The sequence below is a fragment of the Nanorana parkeri genome, unplaced genomic scaffold, assembly GCF_000935625.1.
Source record: "Nanorana parkeri isolate BGI_ZX_2015 unplaced genomic scaffold, ASM93562v1 scaffold1225, whole genome shotgun sequence".
Taxonomy (NCBI): domain Eukaryota; kingdom Metazoa; phylum Chordata; class Amphibia; order Anura; family Dicroglossidae; genus Nanorana; species Nanorana parkeri.
In genome coordinates this window covers 357,464-377,518 of record NW_017307493.1, presented here as the reverse complement: position 1 = coordinate 377,518, position 20,055 = coordinate 357,464, and the positions used below count along the sequence as shown (strand labels likewise).

At 42.4% G+C, this 20,055-nt stretch overlaps 1 protein-coding gene across 1 annotated transcript in view; it reads left to right on the top strand.

The window, feature by feature from the left end:
- SLC25A1 (solute carrier family 25 member 1) overlaps nt 1-8,768 on the top strand; it is a 35,933-nt gene extending 27,165 nt beyond the window's left edge. The window contains exons 5-9 of the mRNA XM_018568665.1: nt 164-248; nt 2,355-2,459; nt 2,848-2,963; nt 7,989-8,062; nt 8,222-8,768. Coding sequence (XP_018424167.1) covers nt 164-248; nt 2,355-2,459; nt 2,848-2,963; nt 7,989-8,062; nt 8,222-8,336 — 495 coding nt within the window. The 3' untranslated portion in view covers nt 8,337-8,768. The remainder of the gene's footprint in view (nt 1-163; nt 249-2,354; nt 2,460-2,847; nt 2,964-7,988; nt 8,063-8,221) is intronic.
- Nucleotides 8,769-20,055: the final 11,287 nt, after the last annotated feature.

Sequence of the window (20,055 nt, the reverse complement as noted above, 5' to 3'; positions counted from 1 at the left end):
CTGTAAATTGATTTTGAAGATGCAATATAGTTTTATGGATGAGGAGGATGTTTCTAAACACCTCTAATGTCCCATTTAACAACATACTTGATGGAGAAGAGGTTAAGAGGTTAACAAAAGCATGAGCGATCTATCATTTTAAAAAAAACTTTTTTCCCTGTAGGTGAAGTTTATTCATGACCAGTGCTCTCCGAATCCAAAGTACAAAGGGTTTTTCCATGGAGTCAGGGAGATTATTCGAGATCAAGGTATAAGCTTTCCCTGTGTGTCTTTGCAACAGTGATATATTTGAAGTGAATTTAAATACTAACAATTAACTTCTCCTATTTGATTCCTTTTAGGCTGTTAAGTACGCAATTGAAAGCATTTTGTTATATCGGTTTGAGGAGTACAAAAAAAGTTAATCTTGTTAGAAATTCAGACGTGTCCTGGGTCTACTTCCTGTCCTATCACAGGACAGCTCCTCCTAGTTCTTATTTTGACCTACAGAATAATAAGCCTTTAGTTTGTGGAGATCTGAGAGTGGGAGTTGTTGAGTAGTTTAGCAGAAGACAACTGGGAGGGCTGACAATACTGAGGGACTGATAAAACCACTTGTGTGTTGTCAGCCTACAACAAGACTTAGGCCCAATTCACATGGGGACTTATGCCGTGTTCTGGGATTCCTGCAGCAGGAATCTCAGGTGTGTGTCCCTCTTCAGATGTGACCGCTGCACCCATTGAAGTTAATGGCAGGGTGACAATGACAGCATCTCTCAGTAATTATACGTGGAACACTTACATGCCGTTTGGGATAGATGATTGTCCCTGGACACATCTATCTATTTACTTGATGCAACCTCGTCTATTATATTTTTATGAATATTATATTGTGTAGGTATGTACTAAAATTAATTTGAATACATGTTTTACTAAAAATGTGGGTTTGATGCACAGTTGCGCAGATATTGTGTGACATAAAAAATTGCAACTGCCACTATTTTATTCTCTAGGGTCTCTGCTTTAAGAAACTATATTATCCGGGGTTTTTTTTTACCTAATCTTCAGGCCTAAAAATGTATGCATTGCTAACCAAGAAATTCTAACGCTACTGCACTATCACTATCAAAAAACTTCAAACTTGCCTGCAAATGCTCATTTGTGAATAGTGATTTACTATATTCAACTGATAGGAATGGAATCCAGTTTCAGTGTTCATCTTATGCTGTAGCCCAATTCTGTGTATATTGCAACTTTTCACTTTTGAATTTCCCGCCTGCTGTGACGCCCGAAAATGAAACTAAAAGTCAGATGTCGGCTTTTAGTTTCATTTTCCAGCCACGTACAGCAGAGGACGCCGTGGGATCGCATGGACAAGGTGAGTGTCACTTTTCTGTGCAGCCCCGAGTCTGGCTCGGGGTTACCGCTCCTAGCATTGAAAATTAACCCCGAGCCAGACTCGGGATTATCGCCAGGGAGGTTAAAGATTTTACGTGTTTTGTTACAACACACAAAAGAAGTGGGATTTGCTCCTTCACATCAGAGTTCCCTTAACATCACAGCCCCCGCCTTCACATCAGAGTCCCCCTTTTTCACATCTGGAGCCTTCTTCAGAGGCATGACTTTGTGTACAGATTTCGAGGCACCCCTTAGAAAACCAGAAGGCACACCAAGGTGCCACCACACCCTGGTTGTGAAAAGTTGGTTTAACAGCACAGTACTGCTTGTTTAGGTTTTCCATATATTGTCTATCATTGTCTGGTTTTCTAAGTTGGGGGCTCTCACTAGCCTGAAGAACCTAGCCACAGTGTCCAAGAATTTAATAGATACAGTTAAGGATGTCCAGATACCGATACTAGTATCGGTATCGGGGCCGATACCAGGCATTTTCACAAGTACTTGTGAAATTGCCCCGATTCTTAAGCCAGATACCGGTAAATTTTTAAACCGCAGCAGCTGCTGAGCACCTGCAAGTAGCTGTCCATGGCAGTGCCTGCCTGGTTCTTTATCTCCTCCTCCTTCCCGGCACAGCCATGGACAGCCCCATGGGCAGAACTACCGGCAGTGTAGCCGGAGTGACCGCCCCTGTGTCCAAAGCTGGGGGATCCCGATGCCTACTGACAGGGGAGGACCGTATCGGTAATTGGCATCGGCAAGTACCTGCGGCAAAGTACTTGTACTTGGTCTTAAAAAAGTGGCATCGGGACATCCCTAGATACAGTATATCAGCTCATACTATATGTTCAACATTGATAACACTATGTTCTGTGGTGTCCCAATGATTTTACTTTGTGGTTTATTGAAATGAATGGACATTCTTTGCATCTTTCATCATCATAGTCTAACTGTTGTCATTTGTCATGTATTTTTCATAGGCATAAAAGGGACTTATCAAGGTCTCACAGCTACAGTGCTTAAGCAAGGATCCAACCAAGCAATTCGCTTCTTTGTCATGACCTCTCTTCGGAACTGGTACAGAGGTATATCATTAGGTTATGCCTTTTTTGTATAGCTGCCTTCCTTACCTCCCTTCTGTATCTTTCCTAGCTAGTTCTTCTCTTCATTTTGCTTTTTGACCTTTTTATCACTTTATTTTCTTTTTACCAATATGTCTTCCTCGTTTTATTTATTTATTTATTTTTTAAGCGTTGCAGTGTCTTATTTTAATCATTGATGTCCTAGTCAATTTTTATATTGGCTGCAAGATCAGCCTGTGCTTGACTGGTAATAAGGCAGAAAACTTTCTTTAGGTCAGTTAATGAGCCATGTGGAAACTGTGTTTTGGCATATTGATTTTTTTAACATGCAAAAAACTGATCATTATGGATATGTATAGACCTGCAGTAACATGCATTTTTAACATCTTAGGTGACAATCCTAACAGACCAATGAACCCACTAATAACAGGAGCATTTGGAGCCATTGCAGGAGCTGCAAGTGTCTTTGGTAACACTCCCTTAGATGTTGTGAAGACCAGATTGCAGGTAATATGAACAGCATTGCTAATATATATTTTTCCCGCAGAAGACACGGACTTGTCTTAAGCTGGCCATACACCTTACAATTATCTGCAGGTTTTCTATGGTCAGGTGGAAAAGGTGCATCAGATTCCTCCATCTACACTTAACTGTGTGGATGGAGTAATCTCCACCTGGGCCAATCTGTTGCACTTTTTCCATCTGACCACAGAAAATCTGCAGATAATTGTAAGGTGTATGGCCAGCTTTAGGTGGTTTGTGTTTCCGCACAGTAGTTAATCGGGTTTTCCCTTAACAGAATGATGATGAATATAATATGGTGAATTGTTGCTTTAGGTTTACACAGACTGTCAGAGATTCTTCAGATGTGTTTACAGATAAGGCAAATTTTTGTAAAGACTTGACCGTTTGTGTCACCTAAATGGGACTAAAGATAAAGGTCCTCTAAATATATGTGTTAAAGCATATTGCAACTGTCACAGCAGGTAAAACACTAACCTGCTTTTATGGATTGCTCCTGCGCTGGCTGACAAGACATGTCAATCTCTTGCTGACGACTTGCATTTTAAAGTCAGTGAGGGAGCAACACCAGGTGAGTGTTTTCCTTGCACTTTCTAGGAATTTTGTTACTGGCAAATTCTCACTTGCGACAGGATCCTATGTTTGTTATTAGTAGTTATCTTAACCAGTGGTTCTCAACCTGTGTAATCTCAGGACCCACATTTGTCCTTGGTCATTCATTTACAAACCAAGTCGCACTGCAATGGAACGTACGGCATTAGGGTACCGCACATTCCGGTCGAGGCATACAAACTGTGGGTGGGAGGTGCATTTGGGGTACCATTGAAACGAATGGCAACGCAACACACCAGAATGTGCGATTGCGTGGTACAGTGTGTTAATCACACAGTACTATGCAATTAACACACTGTACTAGTGTGAAGGGGCCCTCAAAAACACTGACATACATACACAGACACAATCTCACACACGCACAGATATTCACATACACACTCCAAAAGATGTTTTTTTTAAGGTCCACCCAATATCCCTACCTTACGAGAACTGGATTGGATCCTCAGCCTGGGGTCCAGTGTGGGCTGATGTGCTTTGCTGGAGATCTATCCACATGTGCATTGCTTGTACAGCTCCCTTGCATGCCCTGTAGAGGTGCCGAGAGCCAGAATGTGATGTCCCACTCTGGTCCAGGCACCTCTACAGGACATGCGAGGGAGCTGTAAGCAATGCACGCATAGATGGAGCTCCCACGCGGCCATTGCTCCATCTCATCCAACCTGAAGCAGACACTCAACATATTTTGAATGGCTGCTTGGCGTAAGAACTAACAATGCTGCGCTATTGGGAGGCAGAGGAGCCCCATCACCTAGAAAAGGGGAAGGCATGCGGCGACCCACTGAACACAGGGTTGCGACCCACCAGTTGAGAACCAAGGATCTAAACCGAAGAACAAACATTTAAAATATTGCAGCCTACCAGTTCTTAGATGCTGTAGCTGCATTTGTTTTATTTTTTCAGAGTTTCATTTCTATATCTTCACCTTGTGGTCCTGCCAGTAACACACTTCCTGTCCGAGGGTGACAAGTCTCTCTCATTGCACTATACCTGTGGAAGAAGAGTGTTGCCACCCTTGGGCAGGAAGTTTAAGACTTTTTTCAGGTCACAGAGAGTATTCAGGCAGTGCTGATAACCTTGTTTGAGATTTCAGTGCTGCAGAGGCACTGAGTTGTCAGCTCATTATAGGAATTTATGAGATCACTAGATTTGTGTAAGGATCAGCCGGTATTTTTGCACTTATTGAACAGATATAACAACATGCTTCCAATGTTACACTTAGCAGGGCAAAAAGGAGCTAATCATAGAAGATCATTGTTAGGGTAAAACCCTGCTTGGCTAAACTGTATATTTCTACAACCTCTTTATAAGATGTGCAAGACTCTAAATGTATTTACCACAGCTATTGAGATGCTTTAGAAGAAGATAATAATAAAGAAGAAATCTCTTCAAGCAATAAAAGAACTCAAAAGACACAAACATGTGGGCCCAGATGGATCAGCTTTATTTTACAAAAAAACGATGAGATATTACCCTATATCTTACCAAACTAAAAGGAAGAAAACTTTAACCCAGAAATGCATTAAAGAAGAATTGGACGCTGAACAGGTGGACCGTATGGTGCACTTTGCTCTCAAATCGTCGGTGTCCACTAAATATCAGGAAGCTGGTTACAAACTGCTGACAAGATGGTACAGGGTTCCAAAAACGCTACACGCTATGTATCCGTCGGTGTCAGAAACATGTTGGCGTTGTGAGGAGGAGGTAGGATCCCTGCTACACGTAATCTGGGAATGTCCTAGGGTTGCCCCGTTCTGGGCTCAGATTGCGAATCTAGCCCAGAAGATCACAGGCCTGTCTTTACCGTTTACTCCGTTGGTGTATCTCCTCCACTTGGCACCGCTATCACGAAAATCATATAAACGCTCCCTACTGATTAATTTGCTGAATGCAGCGCGGGCGTGTATACCAGCACTGTGGAGGCAATCATGCCAACCCTCTATAGCGATGTGGGTAGGAAGAGTGGAGGAGATCAAACTGATGGAGGACCTCACGTCTTCCATAAAAAAGACCCAGCAGAAGTTTGTTGCTACATGGGCGGCATGGTACCAGTTCAGGGACTCCCCGGAATTCCCACATGATAACCAGGGATGAGGCAAAGGTGGAGCGGCCCTCAGGAGGCTGGGCATCCGCGGAACCGCAATTGACTGTTCTTTCCCCTTCCCTAATTGTCATGTCTTTGTGTTACATGTACTCTTGCTTTTCTCGTCTTGCTGTTCTTTTCTCTTGTGCTCTTTGTATGTATAAGTGGAACTATCCGCTCTAGATGGAGGGGTATTATCCGTAGTACTTTCTCTTAAGTCCTACACCAGTAAAACGAAAATGTCTTGAGAGTGCCGGTGCAGACCGTAATGGATATATGGTGTGGGAATGGCTTTGGGGTGGGGGGGGTCAGGCCTGAGGTGTTTATGTATGTACATGTTGACATATGTATATGTTTGTACATGCTTGGCCGCAAAGCCTAACAATTTTTTTTTGTTGGTACTGTACGGTGCTCTCATGCTTGTATAAATAAAGAATTTTAAAAAAAAAGAAGAGCTCCGGCCATATTAAACCTTAAACTTTTCAACGGAGCTACCCCTGCACTGCAATGGTTAAGAGCTTGTTTTGGTCTAGGGTGTCTAGAATCTTTGGTCCTGTCTGGCTGCTAGACCGGCCCCTGGAGTCTCTTCTCCCCCTCGACTCCAGTGGTCTAAGAACCCATGACGTCATTATGTCCATTCACTTGCATTGGACGTGAGGACACAGAGGGGCATCAGCCAGAGCAGAGGGGGAGAGAGGTGAGCGGTCACCACCAGAGGACTGAGAATTGGGTGAGTATATCTTTTATTTTAGACCCTAGACCAAAACAAGCACTGAACCCTTGCAGTGTGGGGGTAGGCCCTCTGCAAGGGTTAATGTTTAATATGCCCGAAGTTCTTCTTTAAGCATAACTCCAGCCAAAATTACAAAAAAAGAATGACCCAGAGACAATATTCACCTTCAGTCCAGGACAGCTCACCACAGTATTTATTAGCCACCAATAGAGGTCACGATTCTTCTGGGTTGTATGAGGGCCAGTGTCATTCAACATACTTCCTCTTACCCTATGCTATAATGGGTATACCCCTGAGGTGGCATCATCGCACAGCACAAGCTCTATGTACTACTTCACTGAGCAGTACTCACTGAGCATGATTATGTGAGCTCTGTTCATTAAGAACTGCCCTTCGCCACTGCCAGAGGAAGGACCTCATTGGTTTTGTCTGTTTCAGTTAATCAGTTTGGTTCAACCTACACGTTATGTCATTGAATATTTGTACCTCTTTGTTATATTTGCTTAATAAAGGACTGGGCTATATGCCTACAAAGGGGTTGTGCATTTAACTGGAAAGTGGTCTATTACTATGTTAGTTTCTCTCTGTAATGAGTTCAGCATTTGTTCCTATAGACCAGAACAATTCTTTTACATTTCCGCTATGGACCTAATTGATTGTCGATAAGTTTGTAATTACTTAAGATAAGACCACTAGTGTCTAGTGCAGGGGCGCCCACTATTTTTCGTCTGGAGATCTACTTTTCAAATGACGAGCTCATTGAGATCTACCAACGATGATCCCCGCGGGGGAGAGCAGCGGGGATCCAGAGAAGCGGCGGGAGGAGAGGACATGGCGATCTACCAGTGATCGCTACGCGATCGACTGGTAGATCACGATCGACCTTGTGGGCACCCCTGGTCTAGTGTTTATTTCCTATGCTCCTTGTTTTCCATCTAGTGGCCATAATTTCCAACAATGACATCTATTATGCAAAAGAAAACATTCGATTTTGCCCTGTTCACACAGAAAGAATGTAAATGTCAGTTTTGTTGACAGTCTCATTGTCACAGGTCGGCTAGAACTATGAGGTGAGTGAAAAGCACTCACCTCATAGTTCTCCTTTAATGTCTCTGTAAACGTTTCATAAATACACCCCCTAGTGTTCCTGTACATGACAGTTTACATTTTATGATGAAATATGTCCCATTTATAATGACACTAACATTACATTTCTAGTGCAAAGCATAGTAAAGTTATTTACAAATTAAAGTTTTGCTTTTCAATTTCACACTTTTTTTTAAATTAATGGAAAAAATCAATATTAATGGTAAAAAATAATAGTAAAATAATAGCCGAGGAAAGAGGCTGAGATGAAAATGTCATTTCTGCATTGGATTGGATGGAAAGTTTTTTTTATAGCGTTGTTGGCCTATAAAACAGTATGAGATGTTTATCCTCCTCCATGAGAAAGAAGCTTCTGTATTTGGGTGTGTGGAGTGACAGAATTAATAAAATAAAAAAGAGGGCTTACGTGGCAGTAGATCTGCTTGTCCTAAGCTGTTTAAAGATAACGTTACATGTGAATTCTTTTGTTTTTCAGGGTCTGGAAGCTCATAAATACAAAAGTACATTGGACTGTGCCTATAAGATCCTCAAGTACGAGGGACCCAAAGCGTGAGTTACTCATTTTTATTTTCTTAACAGATTCTGTTCCCATATCCTTCAATCCCCATTCACTGAATTCTCCTTCTAGCATTACATATGGTGTAGACTCATTTAATATTTCCGATATCTCCTGCCAATGTCTAAGTTGCCATCTGCCCTTTCTTTTAGGTTTTACAAGGGGACTGTTCCTCGTCTTGGGCGTGTATGTCTAGATGTAGCCATTGTCTTTATCATCTATGATGAAGTTGTGAAGGTTCTGAACAAGGTTTGGAAGACTGACTGAGGGCTGTCTAAGATTTTGATGGAAGAACCAAGTGGCCCACCATTGCAGAGTCCATCAGTGCCAAAGACTTCAGCTTTTACTTACCCCATTCCCTGGAACTAAAACTCTCCAGTGCCTCCCATTCCTGAAAAAAATATTCTCCATCCTATTTCCATAACTACAGCATAATCTTCTGGTTGAATCTCACTTGCAGCTTTAAAAAGAAAAGCCATTAGAGCATATGTGATTGTATGCTGGTACAAGACTGAAAGGGTTAGCAAGCTTTCATATCATTGTATAGGATTGTTTCCTTTTTTATCATTGTTTCAATGTGTTTTATTATTTTTAATCATCCCTGTAAAATGTGCCTCTACAGTCCTTTCACTACACATTATACTGCTCACCAATGTTATGGGTATCATTAAACATTAGATTTTCCTGCAGGGAGAAATAAACAAGGATATACGTAACTAAAGGGTTTCTCCACCCAGTTGCAGATTGTTCTTGCTTTCAGGTATGTTGTCACCTAAAGCTGTTGCAAGTCAGCTCTTGGCATTTCCATTTCCATGATGTGTTTGTCAGAACTGCTCTATTTGCCATTTTGTGGTGACTTTCTCAGGAGCCTGCCTGCAGTGATAGCCATCAAAGGAATTGGTCACTGGTCTGAATGAGGAATTCTGCCAAATAGCATGATTGAGAAAAGCAAAGACAATGTAGCTGAAAGGAGAGAGAAATCTTTCTCTGGGAACATGTCCTTTAGGTGAGCCACAGTCATAGTGAATTAGTTGGCTAGTTTAGCCAGTTTTGACCAAACTTGAACATTTATACATAAGAATTGTGACCTACATCAGCGTCAATTCAAAAAAGCATAATGCATGCAGTATTTTCATTACCATGTGTCATTTGCTCATTTTACAATTGATTTTTTTTATTCAGTAAAGGTTTTATCACATACATCTTCTAAAAGTATACTTTATGGATTTTTGCAGGCTCCTGCATATAAAAGCTTATTCACAAAGATAGTTGCACCAAGTTTTGCTCCTAAAAGTACAGCTGGCTATGGTAATAGTAGCTGGCTCAGTACACCCGAGTTATTATGAGATGTTTATTAGAGAGAGAAGATGTTGGAACATATTGATTTATTAGCAGTAGTTAAATGTTAATTTCACGTGAAAAGATAATGTTTCCACGCCAATGCTATGTTATTTTTTGTAAATTGAACATATTGGTGCAAACATTATCAGGAGATAACAATGTAAATGTAAAATACGTCATGCAGCTTTGTGAATTGACGCTTTTGTGTTTTAATACAAAGTGTGACCTCTGTAGTTAGAAGATGCCCCTAAAGCGTGTGTGCAATGTTTGTGCGAATAGTAATATTGTATGGCAGACTAAGAATTGTATATATTATCCAAATCATTTTAAGCAACCCTGTCTTGAGGGAAATAAGGGGCTGCCATTGCTGACCTCCTTTTAAAAATGTTAGTGAACTTGCTGAAATGATGAATCTCTGGCGTTAGCAATTTCATTCTTAGTAACTGCCCCAGAACAAATATGCAAATCATGGGCTTCAAAGAACAGTCAGGGGTCCTTCCTTAGCTGTATACTTGTACCGGATTAGTGAGTCAAAGAGGTTCAGCCTGACTGCCAGGCTATTAGTATATTCCAAAGAAGAGCTTAGTAATAGCATCCTCCATTTTTCTGCCATGATGTTTCATGAGACTCGGTTGGGCTGGGGCAAACTGCTGCAGATGTAAAGTGCAGTTACTTAGAGGTTTCTACACAGGCTTGCAACAGCTTCAAAATCCTGCATTGGTTAGCATTGGAGCTTGCCAATAAGTCCCACCCCCTCAGATTGTTACTGGCCCGTCACTATCATGGACTGCCTAAATGGCCAATAGAAATGTGCAAGAAGTGGGCAAGCTTTAGAACTAGGAGGAGCTGCTGGAACTTAAGCCTGCCACACACAACTTACATTTCTGACAGTTCCTGCTGAATGGGCCAGAATTTAAGCCATTACAGACCCTGTCTGCACTACCCTGCTCAGCTAAATCCATTTAAAATTAGACTGAGCCTGGTGGAAAAGTCTTGACCAAACATTGGCCTTATCCAACCAGACTGCTGGTGTCATTGTTGTCTGAATACAATAGCCAGCAGGAGGGATTGTCTCTCAGAACTGCCTGGTATGTAGCTGTATCTGCAGGTGTTTGAAGCTGCAACTTTATACCTGCAACAGGGAAAACGTCTATTTAAACATTTAAAATGAAACCTAAAGTGAACAGGTTATGTAGAGTTATTGACCAACTAACAATCTCGTCTTAGTAGTTGGTAGAACTGATGTTTTTACTTTGAAAGCTATTTTAGAATGTTCTTTTTTTTAATGCAAAATGAAGGTGTGTACACTAAGGTGGTGAAGTTAATGTGTTCATAGGCTTGAGGCAATCTCTCTCTCTCACGCTCTCTCTCTGTCTTGCGCTCTCTCTTCTCTCTTCTATGCAATCACAGTGCATTTGGGGCCCCCCATTGTGTGTGCCTGTTTGTCAGACATCCTGTGTGTGTGTTCATCATTGTCTAGTCACATAGTGTGCTGTTATTTTCTTTGTGCCAAATTGACATCTGTGCTCTCTATGACATTATAATAATACCTTGTGCCAAAATATCAATAATACACCTTGTGCCAAAATATCAATCTTGAAGCCAAAATAACAGATCTGTGTGACTGCAATGAATATGACCGGCCACTAGAGGTAGACAGAGAACGTGCCTTTCCATTGCTTTTTTTTTAACCCGTTCACAACAAGAGTCTTTTCAAAGATGACATGAAGCTGAATTGCAGCAAAAAGCCTTTTGTTTTTAGTTTTTATTGACGTTTTAACAGATGATGGAAAGAAAAGCATCTGTGTTGCTGGTAATAATCTAGTTTAATCAGTGTCAGAAACTGGTCTGGGCAGCACACTTTTCTTCCTTCCAGTTTTTACCAGTGGGGCCCAAATGTGTACTGTGTAAGACCATTTGTTACGTGTTATATGGTGTCTGACTCTTGGATGTTACTAAAAAAGATTTAATGTGTATTTTTCTCACTGTGTTTGGTGTAGGGCTGCAGTTTCCAAAAAGGAAAATGAAAGTAAATATAATATTACTCTACAGTTGCCTTTACCATCCCTAACGTAGCCATTTATTGTCCCACATATATGGTGCAAGGCGACTATACTTCTAATTCAGGTGTGTGTACAGTGTATATGGAGTACATAAGAGATTACAGCAGAATAAGCATATATGGTACATTGGAATGTATTGTATTTCAGTAATAATATATATATAATAATATATGTGATCACTACAAAAGGATTAAAGGAGAACTATGGGGTCAGTGTTTTTCCCCATAGTTCTCCTTAGGGTAACGGGAGGACACAAACTAGCGTCCTCCCGTTACCCTAAGCTCAGTATACCGCGAGCTACAGCTCGCGGTATACTGAGACGCCGCACCTGGAGCGGATCCCGACGTAGATGACGGGATCTGCCCAGCTGCGTGAGTGACAGCTGGCTCTGCCTATCTAGAGGCAGAGCCAGCTGTACCCGCCCCCTCCCCCGTCCGTTCCGCCAGTCAGCGCTGGCAGATCGGAGCGGGGAGGGGGGAATGCAGCCCCTCCCCTGTCACGGCAGAGAGCCGTGACAGGATCGAGAGGTGAGGAAACCCGGTATGTGTTCGCTCACCTCCCGATCTACTGAGCCGACCTGTGACAGTCTCATTGTCACAGGTCGGCTTAGAACTATGAGGTGAGTGGAAATCACTCATCTCATAGTTCTCCTTTAAGCACTTTTTGCTCCCTTCTACTCAAGTTGTGCAGGCTTCCCTAGAACTGGACCTACAAGTACAGAGCTCTCATTAATTACCAAGAGAGTTTGGGCAACTTGACGTTATAAGGTGTGAGGAAAACAGACCTCAAGGTTTACGCTGGTACTCAGTACTGTATCTCTCATTACAGTAATTAAAAACTATACCAAAATATTGTCCAAACCACACTAACTTTTCTTCCTAGTGCATATCAGTCAGTGAAAAAGTCCTCAGAAATCCTTTTTATCCTCTGTTCACTTGAACCAAAGTGATCCAACCAGCTGAAAAAGGTCTCTCTTCATTTTCCTTCTAATATGGAAAGCATATAACGCTTAATTAGGAAATGTAGCTTCGGTTCTCCTCAGCTCCGAAATGTAAGGTTTTTAGTTTCGTATCTCTACCATAACACCATAAAAAAAGTGTTTTATAGTTATACTGATCATCTTTAAGATGCAGATTCCAGCTGCCGAAATACCTTAATAAACATGAATTCCACTTATACATGTTGATGGCAATACTTGAAATGTTTTATGTTTACATTATAACTACTGTGGCTGATGCTCTGCCCTGTCTATATTCATATGCCTGTACATGTCTATTTGTCTAAATGAGTGGTGGACTTCATGTTACTGTTAATTCATCTCAAGCCAAAAAGATATAATAAAAACTGGATTTATTTCTGGAAAACAACTTTCCGTGTGATGTGCCGTTTCTAATCTTTTGTATTTGTAGTTATATGTTCATACCAGTATATATGCATTTTGACATTCCTAATGGGGAGAAATTGTGTGCACAGAGGCAGCTACCACTGAGCAAGGAGCATTCACATTGCTGAGTGGATAGAAGTAGCTAAGACTCAGCAAGGGGGCAAGTTGGACTGCTGCAGAGAGACTGCTGCTCTCACACAGAGTGCAGGGGTTCTTCCTTTGCAAACTGCTGATGGGATTAAAGACTTTGTCATGGCGGTGGACCTCAGTTCACTAGAAAAAAAAAGAGTGAAACATTTTAAAAAGACTTGGTTTTAATACCTTTTTAATTTAGCTGTTTTGGTTTCAAGCAGAATACAATTGGGTTTTAAGTTATGCTGTTGGTATATTGGAGGCCGAGAACCTGGATTTGCCATCAAGCAACTGTGTGTGGATCTGGGAACACAAGCCCTTGACACCAACAGACAGGTGTAGTAGAACAAGTTAAGGTGACACTAAACATAGGAGTTAAATCTTAAAAATGCATTCAAGTAGCTTAATTATTAACATAATAACAAAAATGTATCTTATTTATGTATCGCTCAGCTGTAGATCCTCAAATCACCTCTTAGGGTCGGTTCACACCATAAAGAGTGCGTTCCAAAGCGTTTGGCCTCTGGAACGCAACCCGGCCGGCTCCCTGCGGGAGGGGGCGTGGCGGTGCATTGAAGTCAATAGCATTGCAGCCACGGCCCCCGCCCGCAGTGCATCACCAGCACTAATTTGCCACGTTTTTGGGTGTCAGCGATCACACTGCGGGGGGCGTGGCTGCTGTGCCATTGACTTCAAAGCACCACCACACCCCCTCCCACCCCTGAACACAGGGAGCCGGCCGGATTGCGTTCCAGTGCGTTCCGGAGTCCAAACGCTCTGGAACGCATTCTTTATGGTGTGAACGGGACCTAAAGCTCTAAATGCTAAATCTTTCCTTAGTGAACCTAATCCGCGTATCCTTCCTTCCAACACTTAACTTTACACTTGACACCCTAAACTGAACCCTCTTAACCTGCTATCCTTGACTCTTAACTACCTCCGGGCCGGCCATAGTAAAAACACGGCCAGCCCGGTGCTCTCTAGATCTGAGCGGGCGTCTTTAGACAACAGGCAGCGATGCCTGTTACCATACAAGCAATCCGCCGGCTGTAGAGCCGGCAGATCGCGTGTATGGGGCGCCGATCGGTTCCCCCCCACTGCCCCCCGGCCGTTGTCCCGCTGATCCCGTGGGCTCCTCTGTGCCTGGTGCGAGCCCGGGATCAGCATGGTGCCAGGGGATCAGAGGGAGATCCGTACACGAGCTCCCTCTGGTCCCCTCTCCTCTGCAAGAATGCGGAAGTGTTGTATATTACATCACTTCCGCATTCTTGTGTCACTCTCCAGCTTCAGAAGCTGGAAAGAAGCTGATGGAGCAGATCTGTGCTTCATCAGCTTCTTTTGGGGGGTCCTAGGTGACAGGGGTCATGGAGACCCCTGATGTCTCCATGAAGAGGACCTGTCACATATTTTGCTATCACATAGGGGGTTTTTATTAGCCCCCATATGTGATAGCAATAAAGTTTAGAGAAAAAAAACATTTTCCCAAAAAAATTTTTTACAGTTACACATAAAAAAGAATTAAAAAAACAAAAAAATGTTTAAAGTCCTCACCCATACATACATGCATGCAAACATGCGTCGGGGGCCCATACGTGGAAAAAAGACGATTACGTCCATTACGCCACACATGTTACATATCGCCGCGAACGTCAGAGTGAGAGCAATCATTCTAGGGCCATCAATCACTGATGGCATTAAACTGATGAGCGGTAAAAGCTTTTAAAGTGTCGCCTATGGCCAATTTTGGGGATGGTAGTTTTCTGCGATTTCGCGGGTGCGCGCAATTTTAAAGCTTGACATGTTTGGTGTCTATTTAACCGACGTGACACGATCTTTTATATTTTACCAAAGAACTGGGTAATAATAAATGTTTCCTAACATAATGTTAAAAAAAAACTTTTTTTTTCCAAAATTTTCTGTAATTTTTCCTTAATATAGTAAAAAATAAAACCCGTAGTGGTGTTTAAATACCACCAAAAGAAAGCTCTATCTGTCCCCAAAAAATGGTATAAAATTCATTTCAGTACAGCGTTGCATGACGGAATAAACGTCAGTCAAAGTACCGCAGCGCTGAATACTGAAAAATGGCCTGGCCAGGAAGGGGGTCTAAACACCTGGTCTTGAAGTGGTTAACACCTAATCCCTAATGCTAAATTATGTTGTGTTGTCACAATCTCCTGCCAAGAACTAACAGTGCTGATCTCCCAGGATATCTCCCAATACAGAATTACAAACGCTTTGGCAGGTAAAGTAGTTCATATTTATAAATTTTAGCTGTGTATTTAACTGCACAGATCCAAAGAAAAAGACTGGCAGCAGTCGAAAAAAACATTTTTTGGGAAAGATCTTACTGTCCAGGGTACTATTTGTCCTAAAAAAAATAAAATAAAAAGCTCCTACATTGGGAACAGTAATATCACCTAGCTTGTTTAACAGGAACAAATAAAACTCATTTACATGGTTACACACTACAGGTTTGTTCAGGTGTGGCAGCTTGAGATGTTGTAGCTGTTCATATTTGGGAAACACCTATACTATCTATTCCTATAGAACCTTTACTAAGACAGTAAAGGTCTATCTTATGCCTTTAGTTATAGCCACAGTAAATATGACATTTACGTAACAATATGGGAGCAGGATGATCGCTTTGGTGATAACCTTTCTAATACTAGTACTAATAAACCAATAATATCACCAGACATTTTATTGATAAGCACAATTCTCTATACTGCATTTATGAATGTACAAATTATTGAAAGAATAAACAATCCAGTGAAAGAAGGAGACAGATTTTCCATACTCAGTAGGCAAGAGGTTCACTGCATATTCATGCTTGGGACTGGAATTCCTAAAGGAATAAGTTACAAATGGGATGTAACCCACCATTATGAACAGAACAAACATTCTCTTCCATTTGGAAATCCTTCTTTTCCTTTTCCTCCTGCCCCCTTTTTCCCCTTTACTCTCTTCGTTCCCCTCCTCCCCACTTTCTCCCCTATCTCTCTCCTTCCCCTCCTCTCCTTTTGGATCCCTTATAATTTTCTCTCTTTATAGTTATTTTCTGTATAGAATGTAAATTATAATTAGGAGGGCTAAAAATGTCAGCAAGCCCTTTATGCACCAGTGTGGACTATATGCTCCAGTGTGTTGTATGCACTGTATATTATGATTACCATTCGTCCCTGTTTTGAGGGGGGAGGGGGGGTCTGTCCCTGGGAAACTGGATCCCCAAAGATGTCTCCAGCTGCCTAGTGGTACAGTGCAGGTGCGTTGCTGGTGTCAGGCTCCTGGGCCAAAGGGTGTCCCAGATACCAGCAGTGAGATCGCCCTTTTTCTTTTTTATTTGCGGTGCTACACTGATATTCGCACTACAGTCACTAAGACTTCAGACACAGCGGCGTGTGCAGAACCAAAGAAGGCTGCCTTAAGGTACTCCTTGGTTCTGATGTGATGGTCACATGACAGAGCCAAGGGGAGGACTTCCTTGCTCACTGTGCCTTGCCACTGTATCTGAGGTTAGGCAAGTCTACTTCATGGGGGTCTGTGGTCTGTACTGGGGGGTGATTTTGGGGTATTTGTACTGGAGGCGGAATCCTACTGGAAGCATGGAAGCAGGGGGTGATTTTTAGTTTTACTGTGTGCTCTGGCTTATATATTATGTATTCCTCACCCCAGCACACTGAGCTACACACTCCTGACCCCTGCACTCCCTGTGTTATGTACTCCTGACTCTGTACTCTCTGCATTACAAGCTCCTGACCCCCACACTCCCTGCATTATGTACTCCTGACCCCTCCATGTGTCACCTACTGACCCCTGTACTCCATGTGTTACCTACTCCTGACCCCTGCACTGCATGCATTATTTACTCCTGAACCCTTTACTCAATGCATTGACTACTCCTGACCCCTGCACTCTGTGTTACCTACTACTAACCCATGTACAACTTGCTTTACCTGCTCCTGATCCCTGTACCTTATGTGTTACTTACTCCTGACCCTGTTACTCCATGCATTACCTGCTCCTAACCCCTGTGCTCTGTGTGTTACCTGCTCCTGGCCCATGTACTCCACATGTTGCACACTCCTGACCCCTGCATTCCTTGTGTTATGTACTCCTGACCCCTGCATTCCATGTGTTATGTGCTCCTGATCCTTGTACTCCATGTGTTACTTACTCCTGACCCCTTTACTTCATACATTACCTATTGATGACCCCTGCACTCTGTGTGTGTTCATATTCCTGACCCCAGTACCCTATGCAGAACCTGCTCCTGACCCCTGTACTCTGTGTGTTACCTGCTCCTGAGCCCTGTACTCCATGTGCTGTGTACTCCATTCTTTGTATGTTATGCACTTTTGTGCCTACTGAGTAGGCTCAAGTTTACTTAACCATACCACTTCTGCTGCTTCCACAGTGCCTAGGGCATTTGTCTTTATTCCAACAACATGGGCAGGTAAAATTACCTTGATCAAAATGTTTGTGCTTCCCCATATCCTCTACATATTTCGAACCTATTCCGTTGTTGCCATCGTACTTAAAGCACAGCAAGGCATCATTGATTCCTTTATATGGGATAGTAAGAAACCTAGAATACCTAAAACTAATTTGTACACCCCTAAATCCCACACAGGTCTTGGGGCCCCTGATGTTGCTAAATATTACAAAGCCACGATACTTGATCAAGCCCGCCATTGGTGGTCCCCTTCCTCTAATCAACCGTGGAAACTCCTGGAACAAGCAGCAGTAGCAGTCTCTATGGATGTGCGCTTTTTACTGTGTACTAGCTTACTTAATCGTTCTCAGGAGAAATCATACCTAGACACAGTCACGGCTGTTAACAAAGTATGGACCTCTTTGGGCCCTACTTTCCCAATCTCTAATGGTTATGCTGGAGGATTTGGGTGTCTCTCATTGGAGTGCTTTGGGTATTACCCGACTTAATCAACTATTCTCTGCTGCTACTCTAGACTCTTTTGAATCTTTAAGCCGGCAGTATAACATACCACCCAGAGACTTTTATAAATACCTCAGAGTCAGACATTTCCTGACCTCAGCTCGGATGAGAGATACTGATCTCCACAGACAAGCCATCTCCTTTTTCACTAGAAATACTCTACAAATGAAGGGTATCTAATTTTTCTATAAATTGCTAGTTACCCCTGTGGAGGAATCGAAACTTCCTGCCATGGAATGGTGGGAAAAGGAATTGGGATTTACATTATCGGCTACGCAGTGGCATCAAACCATAGTTTGGCCCCTAAAGGCTTCAAGATGCCTGTCACACTGGGAATCTGTCCAAAAGATACTCTACAAATGGTACTATACTCCGCACAAACTAGCTAAGATCTTCCCATCTACCTTTTCCTTCTGTTGGAGACAGTGTGGTCAGAGGGGTACACTTCCTCATATTTGGTGGCAGTGCCCTTTGCTCCAACAATACTGGGTCTGTTTTTCAATTTGTTCAAGTGGTTACTCTCCTTCCTTGCAGGGCCAACCCGCAAATGGCTTTGCTGGGAGTGGGGCTTACTGACTGGCCTCTTCCCTCTCGTGTCTTTGTGACACATGCATTTATTGCAGCCAGACTGGCCATAGCCTGACTGTGGAAACAACGGATGATTCCTACATTAAATATGGTGATTGACATTATTAATACCAATGCCCATTTTGAGTACCTCTTTGCTTAAGCACACCTTAAGGAACGCATGTTTCTTGGAAAGTGGGAGTGTTGGATACGAGATAGTAGGTGTACCACAACGGTTTTGCCAAATTGAGCGGTGTTGGGATCTTGCTTAAACTTCTCTGTAAGACTATGTACCCCAATCGTATACCTTCTTATAGCCTCCTAGTGTATGCCTGTACTCACTATTGATAACCAATCTTATCCGTGTAACCTGTTTGCTTAGATTGATTGAAAAGTAACCTACTTTTTGCTGCCTCATTATATAATACCAAGTTATTATAGATATCTGGTTGTTTGTATTCTTTTCTGTTTTACCCCTCCCTACCCCCCTTGACCTCCCTTGTGGAATTCCTATTCCATTCCTTCTTACCCCTCATATCCCCTTCAGACCTAAGACACACTGAACATTGCATGTTGGTTCAAGGCCTGTTACTGAAGAGCTATGTGACCGAATATAATGATGATATAGGCATAGTGCCTGCTGTTTATTCTGCAGTTTACCTAAACTGCGTTTTGTCTCATGTACAACTAGCTCTCTATATAACTGTTTGAATGTCTTGAATATTGTATATTGGAATGGCCATATTTATGCTGTATTTGTGTCTTAGGTTGAGCAAAATCTTAATAAAAACTTATTGTCGAATAAAAGTAGGCATGGTCAGTAGGGTGTCACCAGATTTAAGGAGGGCTACAAGTTCCAGAATGTCCTGTATACGTTGCGTGTTAGACCCTTTGGTCAATTTTGGGCATGGTAATTTTTTGCGATTTTGCGGGTGTGCGCAATTTTAAAGCATGACATGTTTGGTGTCTATTTACCCGACGTGACCGCGCTTTTTATATTTTACCAAAAATATGCGTAATAAATGGGTGTGGTTACTGAGGGTGTGGCCACTGAGGGGTGTGGTCACTGAGGGGCGCTGTAAAGCTTTCTCGCACAGGGCGCCTATAGCCCTAAGGCCGGCCCTGTATACATTGCATGTTATACACCGGAGGGCTACAAGTTCCAGAATGTCCTGTACACACTATTATTACACACCAATAGACTGCAAGTAAACTGTACATGATACACTGGAGAACTCCAAGTCCCAGTATGTTCTGTTAACACTGTATATTATACACAAGAAGACTAAAAGCCCCATTACATCCTGTATACAGTGCATAATATACACCAAAGGACTACAGGTTATAGCATGCCCTGTAAACATATACACTGGAGGACTACAAGTCCCGCAATGCCCTGTATACACTGTATATTATTCACAAGGGATATACAAGTCCCAATATTTCCTGTATTTCATCATATACACCGGGGATTACAGGTCCCAGCATGCCCTGTACCCACTACATTGGCAGATCACAAGTCTTTTTATTAACTTTAAACTG